Below are 8,093 nucleotides of genomic sequence, written 5' to 3'. Positions count from 1 at the left end.
CCTACCTAAGGATGAGCTAATGGCATCTTTTCCTTAAGACTATGCTGCTCTTCTTATGTCCATTAAACCCCTCAGTACTTCTCTTTGGGTCAGTGCTGCTATATTCCAGGGATGTAGAATCAGGGTCCTAAGCTGCAATGGAAGGAAGCCAGGGGATTCTCTGAGTGAGGAATTTTGTGGGCTCAGATGGACTGTCCAGCTCCAGGCATCACACAGATCAGAGGATGGAGCACTCTGCAATGCTGTGGAAAATTGTCTGGTTAGTGCAGTTGGAGCATTAACTAAATAACTCATTGTTTGTGGATTCTTTGATAAAATACAAAATTATTTTCAAGTCTGAATTTTTTTTGTCTGAAGTGACTTGATTTACTGCCTATATCAGTTCTCAAGGTAGGTATTATCTTGCCATTTTGGACCAAAAAAGTTGCATTTACACCCCTAATGAAAGAGAAATAAAGTGTTCATTGATTACTCTGTTTTTCTTATCTTTATAAGGAAACTAAATGTTATAAAATAAGTGACTGCTGTATTTCAAGTTATTTAAAAATATTTAAATTATTTAATATGAAATGGTGTTCTTTATTGAAAGTATCTATTTATAAATAGAGCTTCAGCTCATTCCTGAAAGTACTTGTTCTACAGTTAATTTAAAAATTTTTAACTTAATGATGTCAACACTTAATCATGTGCTCTACATGTTAGGAAATCTCATATCAGAGGACAATAATTTGGAGCTGAGAGAAAAATAGAACAAATTTTCATAAAAATGGTCTAAGAACATAATCAGAAGTTATTAAGGAGAAAGATCATGCCCATTCGTATTTTCTCCAGTTAATTTCATTATTTAAAAAAGCTTTTTGTTTTCATTGATAAAACCTGTAACAGAACTCATTTCCTGAGGGGAAATTTTTAAAGCAAGATATTATCAGCTATGCTGATCAGTATACATGGGTATTAGATTCCTACCACCCAGCACTGATTATTTAACCATTTGTTGTAAACAGATAAATGTGAACTAAACCTCTTTTCTTGGTAATCAATTACACAGGACGTGATGATAAATAAAAGGGAAAATTGGTTCCCAAACCCATAAAATGATCTTTATTTCATTACTAGGTTAGGCAGGAAACCTTCAGATACACAACCTTTATTTCTGAGGAGTGACAACTACATATTTCTAGCAGAGGCCTAGTAGGGTTTTCCTGTTTCTGTACTTGGAATAGTGATCTCTTTCTCTTGATTTTTCTCAAAACCCATGTAAACATCGTGATACTGTAAATACTGTAAAAATAAGCAAGCACTCTGGGCTCTATACTAGTGTTTTAAATTTGCAAAAGCAATAGATAATTGTCACTAATTGGGGGTAGATTGTTAGGGAAGAAATTGCTGCCATTTATGTGAAGTATTCTTACTTTTCCAGGAATTCTGTTTTCTCAGGACTGATCAAACAGTTGCTGATGAATTTGTCTTCCTTTTAGGTGTCAGCTGTTTCTACCACATACTCTTCTTAGTTGTCTAACTGCAATTCTGTGAAACAGTGGATTTTGTAGAGGAATATATCCTCAGACCTATGGACTCCAATGCGCATGCTAAGTCTCACTTCCCAGGTCCAGTTTTCTCTTTTATCTTCATATATAGATAAGAACAATACTAAAGATCATGATGTGAAACTGATTCATACAGCTCAGTAATAAGACACCAAGATATGTTCTTTCCTGTATCTAAGTCACATGATTAAGTGCTGGACATGAATCACCTCCTCCCAGAGCAAAATGCAGATTATGCTTATATTGCAGCTGAGAAAGATGTGTCCTCTCTGCTTTACTTTTTTCACCCCGTTACCCATCCCCTTACAAGGCCATAGGCACTCAAAACTGCATGGCATTCTGCAGAAGCCTCTCCTCCTTGCATTAACTACAGTCCTCTTCACTGCCTTGGGCTCATGAACTTGAGCATTCTTCCTGGTTCCACACCATTTGATGATAAGGTACACCAGAGGATTGTCCATGATCTTGCAAAGTGTGAAAATATACAAATGTTTCAAATGAGTCCTTCTTGGATCCTGGTATCAATGGGAAAATAAATTGTGTTCCATTTCTTGTGAGTGTACCCCCATTTTTCATTATGAGTTTTGAAGACTGCTAAAGGAAACAAGCCAAAAAGACTTTTCTTTGACATTTACTCCTCCATTTATATTTAGTTTTTCCTTATGCTGCCCCATAGGCCTTTCCTACCTCTTTTCCAATGTGGTACTTGGAATGTTACCAGATTTAGGACTTTTTTCCATTTTAGTCTCCTTTGGTTTATTCAGGTATTTACTAACCTCAAGTCTCTATGAGGGCAGCTTGTTTCTTGGAGTGTATAAAATGAGATTTTGTGTTTAGTACATGAGGCCAGCCAGGTGCTTTATCAACATTGTCATGCCTTTGTGCCACATTGCAGGAGGAATCATAGTCCATTCAGCTGGTGGAGAGAGTTTCTGTCCTGTTCCCAGAGCCCCTCAACTCTGCTCTGCTGGACCGGTATGAGGTGGATGAGGCATGGATGGGAGAGGACATTCTAGAGGATTTCTTTTAGCTTTTTTTCCCTAAATCTCCTCATATTCTTTATAATATATTTTCTTATAAAGTGATATGTTCTATATACCTTTCTTTATATCAATTATATACAAATATATTGTGAAGACATTTGATATATGCTTTTGCATTTCACTAATGCATATGTGTGTGATCCATAATACAGTATTTGGATATTGCTGGGGTAGTAATATTTTCTGTCATTTCTCAGAGTGCTCTATGGGATGTAATTGAGTGATTGTTACTGCATCAAATTGTATCAATTTCCTAGACTGATGCTCTGAAGAATGAATATCAACTTTTATTCTCCAAACAAGACTTATCACTTTTAGAAAATAAGCCACTGTTCCCATGAAACCCTCAATATTATGCAAGTCTATGGCATGGGTACATATCTGTCATGACATAGTCATTTGTCTTCATAAGGCCACGGTTCCCCTAAATATGCTGAAAATAATGTAATCTCCCCTCCATTTATAAATGATTTGCTTATTCTCCTTGACCAGTTTTATAATCTTATGTATTGGTTAAGGCTCAACTATTTGAAGCAAAAATAATCTACATGTTGAGTTTCAGAGGTCTCATATGAGAAGACAGTTTTGTAATTCATATTATAATTTGTGATAAAATACCACCTTTAAATATTATTATGTCAATGAATATGTATATAATATTATCAGGAAATATTTTAAACTTTCATAAAATATATTTATAGGAAAAAGGTATACATGATTTATAAATACATGAAATACACAATCATTTAGGGCCCTGTATATTATGACAGTATGCTATCCACAAAGCTCAGACACAGCCACATAACCATATTAAAATGCTCTGTTCTTTATCCTGGACACATCATGGGGGGAAAAAAGAATCTTAATTTGGTGAATATGTGACTACAAATACAAAGGTGAATAAGACTCTTGACCAAGCTTTTTAATCTAAAAGTGACACAAAATATGAAAATACCACCCATAATATGAAAGTTCTATTTCAGAGATAATGTGGGACCCCACTTGAAGCCTGGGGAGAAAAGAGTTGAGCCATGGGAGAAAGCTGTGTAGTGTCCAGAAGGGTGTGGCTGGACTTGGGTAGGGAATTGAGAACGGGACACAGTGGGATGAATCTACATGTTGTGATGAAGGAGTGGTGTTGGCTGTAATTAACGAAGGAAGCAAGATTTCTGATAAAGAATTTTCTGTACTTTTTCCTCAGATATCTTCTATGTACTTCTTCCACCATGGAGATAAAGAAAAGCACCAGATTTTCCAGTTTTGCTGTCATACAAAATATGTTTTTCTTTCAAGTCAGCCTTGGGATCACGGCAAATACTGTCCTGCTTCTCTTTCATGTCCTCACATTCCTTCTGCAGCACAAGCCCAAGTCCACTGATCTGATCATTGGTCACTTGGCCCTTATCCACATAGTGATGCTCCTAATTGTGGGTGTCATAGCTGTAGATATTGTTGGTTTTCCAGATTTATGGAATGACATCACATGTAAATGTGTTCTCTATCTGTACAGATTGATGAGGGGCCTCTCCATCTGTACCACCTGCCTGCTAAGTGTGCTCCAGGCCATCACCCTCAGCCCAAGAAGCTCCTATCTGACAAAGTTCAAACAGACATCCCTGCATCAGAACCTGTGTTGCTTTCTCTTTTTATGGGTTTTCAATATGATCATCAGTAGTCGTTTCTTAATCTCCACTATTGCCACCCCTAATGTGTCCTCACAGAGTCTTATGTTTGTCACTGAATCCTGCTCTCTTTGGCCCATCAGTTACTTAGTCAAGTACATATATTTCTCACTGGTGACCTTCAGGGATGTGTCCTTTATAGGGGTCATGGCACTCTCAAGTGTGTACATGGTGAGTCTCTTATGCAGGCATAAAAGGGAGTCCCAGCATCTTCACAGCACCAGCCAGTCTCCAAAAGCATCTCCAGAACAAAGGGCCACCCAGACCATTCTGTTGCTCATGAGTTTCTTTATGACCATGTATTTTTTGGATTGTGTTATTGCCTCTACTTCTGGAATGCTATGGAAGAATGACTCCATTCATTATCGCATCCAAATGTTCTTGGGCAATGGCTATGCTACCTTCAGCCCCTTGGTGCTAATCAGTACTGAAAAACGGATGATCAAGGGCTTAGTATCTATGTGGGGAAGGTCAGTAAATGTTTAATTTTCATTGATGGATATTCGTGCTGAAGATGACCATGTGTTTTGAGTTTTTGTTGAATTATTGAAATATATGGCAGAATGCTTTGACTGTTAAATATATTTACTTTAATATGTGTGGTTGAGAACTATACCCCAGATAACATAATAGTACAGTCTTTGGAGGGAACACAGGCCTCTAATTCCAAACCTATTTCATACATTTATCCATAAAATTGGCATATTTGTATTGTAAGCAGAAATGAGCTTATTCACATAAAGAGTTTAGGAAGGTTCTCAGCTCTTGCTGTGGGGGTCTTTAAAAGTACTCGCTGTGACATCACTTTGCTGAGATTATCTACAGTTAGTCCCCAGATCTACAGATTCCGCCCGTGTGGATTCAACCAAAGTTGGATCAAAAATATTTGAAAAAAGTGCACTTGTTCTGCATACATTTTTGTCATTGTTCCCTAATCAGTATAACAACTATTTGCATTGTATTAGGATTAAAAGTAATCTAGAAAGGAAAAAAAGAACTAGAATTATCCTGTAGTTTCCAACTCTAAAGAACAGGATGTGAATCACTGGTTTTCTAAAAATTGCCCAAAAGGATGAGAAGAAACAAAAAGATAGCATTATTTAAAGCATAAATAACTTAAAAGTAAATTAAAAGATAGATGATAGAAAATGGGAGATATATATTTTGCAAAATGAAAGGGGTCAAAGATAGTTGAATGAGAAAGAAAGGGAGGTGAAGTGAAAGAAAAGAATCAAGATGTGTTGTGTACATGTACCAACACCCCATGAGCAATGCAGTCATGTACTGCAAACATGTACCAACAAAAATAACATAGTAACTAAAAAAAAGAAAATTTGGAAGTTAGCTGTGGTTATAGTTTTATATTTGTTCTATATGTTATTATCAGTTTTCATGTTTTCATATATACAATTTATTTTATTTCAGTTACACCTCAAAGAACTTAAAAAGTAAACTGAAAAAGAGAACATGAACTTGGATAAACAATTTAATGATTGTAATACCTTATTAAATAGTTTGTGTGTAGACTAATGGTCCAGAGAATATAAATAAGTTTTTATAAGTATGTCAACTTGGCCTTGTATGGGATTGGAAAAAATCTCCACAAATTCTGGAAAATAAAATTATTACAGTGTTAGTTCTCCAGTTTTAATCTGTCATATCAGTAAATAACAACAGAAAGGTAACAAGTTCAATTACCTATTTCCTTGCTAAATTTATACACACCAAATACAAGAATGGAGCTAGACAGTTGTAGGCAGAATATGACATAAATTGAAATCTTCAATTCTTTATATTTATTTCAGAATTAATATTATCAACCATTCTTGTATCTTTTTAAATGGTTGTAATTAAAATATCAAATATTGTTATTTCCATTTTGAAAAATGGAATGAGAATCATGACCCCATGTTTAATGTTATTATAGAATGTTAGGGGAAATAGAATACATATACATGTGAAATTCAGAGTTTCTTATGAAACATTTTTTTCTGCAACAGAGTTTGTGTGATGTGAGTCTGAGTATGTTGTTCCTAAGCATGTATCGTGTAGATATTATTGCAGTAGATGCTACAAATGGCTAGTCAGTGTGAAAACCTCATACTGTAGATCTCCAATAAATTAAGGCAAATATTCATGTAAATACCTAGGATCATTTACAAAAATAAGTGTAAACCGAAAGCCTAAATATGAAGAATTATCTAAAACTAGAATATTAAGCAAACTAAAAGCCCTCCTGCCTTGAGGTCTTCAGTCATAACTGAAATATTGCACGTTCCTTTGATCTAAAAAGACAAGCCACAGGATTTTTAGCATCTGATTATCACAGCAGCAGACTGGTAGTGCAAATTTAGGGTACATTAAGTTGGATCTTTAAAGAGAGATGGTGACCAGTGACAAATAAGACAGTAAAGCCAGCCCTCCAACATACATGTGGTGGCAAGGCAACTTTTCCTTTAAATCCACTGAATTTCAAATTTAGCAAATGTATGATTCAAATACCTGGTGATAGTGCTCCAGCTCATAGTAGTAGAAAGTGAAAATCCATCTCAACAATTCCCTGTATTACATATTGTTATCTTCAAAGTGGTTAGTCAGATGTATCTTAACTTTTCATTTTCTCAAAAGTATATTTTGAAAAGCAGATGTTATAACCTTTAATAAGGTCTAATTCAGCCTTATTTTTCTTATGGGGTTTGTAGTTTTCTCGTCCTAAATAATCCTTGCCACTCTAAGATAGTAGTGATTTATTTTTTCGATTATAGTTTTCACCAGAAGTTTATTGTGGTTCTTGGTTTTTATGTTTATATTAATGATGCATTTTAGAGTTAATTTTATGTATGGTGTGGCATTAAAGTAGAAGTTCATTTATTAAAATTTACCGAATTAAAAAAATACAATGCAATAAAAATGCTTTAGATTTTAATTGTGTGCCTATATATGAGTGAATTTTTTTAATTTTACAACATTTCACAATTAACTTTTAGTAAAAGTCAATGAAAAAAATTTGATCACCAACACTTTAAGTATTAGTATAACACCATATGTAATATAAACATGATATATATGAAATAAATAAAAAGGAGTTACAAAAATTCTGGTTTTAAAATGTAAACTTTAAAACATGTACAGTTCTACTATGATATAATCCATTCTTTACATTAATTTTAGCAAAAATTTTTGATAAAATTTTCTGAAAAACATACCTGAAGATACTAAAAGTAGGCCAGTTGTGAAAGGAGCCAAAACATGAAGAAAAGTATTCATTCTTTTAGCTTTCTTCTTCCTTGGTAACAGTGATAACCTGGTTTACCTATAAGCAAAAACTAAACCCAATATTATACCAGCTTACCCAAAGAAGTTTACTCTCCTCTCACACGTGAGATCTCATACAGGGCTATTATGTCTGTCCACCTCATCATCATACTGCGTCCTTCATCTTCAGGGCTGTTCCATCAACAAAAAAGGTAGCAGAAGCTCTTGCCATCACGTCTAGAGTTGGCATAGTCAGAAGGGAAAATCTTCATCTCTAAGCTGACTTAATTTCTTTTTCCAGGTTTTTCAGATGCTTGAAAGAATAATTTTCATCCACAGCTCATTTATCAATACCACTTCTAATTAGTTATGGGATACATTTCTATTCATTTGTGTCCTTGACATTTGAAATTTTCTTTAATCCAGTTTTTATAGTTTTCACAGCACTGATCTTTCCATTCTCTAGCTAAATTATTTCTAGAGTATGTATTTATTTATTCATTTGTTTATTTGTTTATTTGTTTAGGCCCCTACTGAATAGGTGAATGTCATTTATTGCTAATAAA

The 8,093-nt window shown here is 34.6% G+C and overlaps 1 protein-coding gene across 1 annotated transcript; it reads left to right on the top strand.

Annotated features, from left to right (window-relative positions):
* Positions 1 to 3,816: 3,816 nt before the first annotated feature.
* Positions 3,817 to 4,758, top strand: LOC102011197 (vomeronasal type-1 receptor 90-like). The gene has a single exon (XM_005380438.1). The coding sequence runs from the start codon at positions 3,817 to 3,819 to the stop codon at positions 4,756 to 4,758; it is 942 nt and encodes a 313-aa protein (XP_005380495.1).
* Positions 4,759 to 8,093: the final 3,335 nt, after the last annotated feature.

Source organism: Chinchilla lanigera, unplaced genomic scaffold (assembly GCF_000276665.1).
Source record: "Chinchilla lanigera isolate Chin_1 unplaced genomic scaffold, ChiLan1.0 scaffold00013, whole genome shotgun sequence".
NCBI lineage: Eukaryota > Metazoa > Chordata > Mammalia > Rodentia > Chinchillidae > Chinchilla > Chinchilla lanigera.
Note: the sequence above shows the minus strand (reverse complement) of the source record. Positions and strands in the feature narration are given on the sequence as shown.

What these genes read in the sequence shown, in the direction of transcription:
- LOC102011197 (XM_005380438.1), top strand. Translation starts at nt 3,817, where the DNA reads ATGGAGATAAAGAAAAGCACCAGATTTTCCAGTTTTGCTGTCATACAA.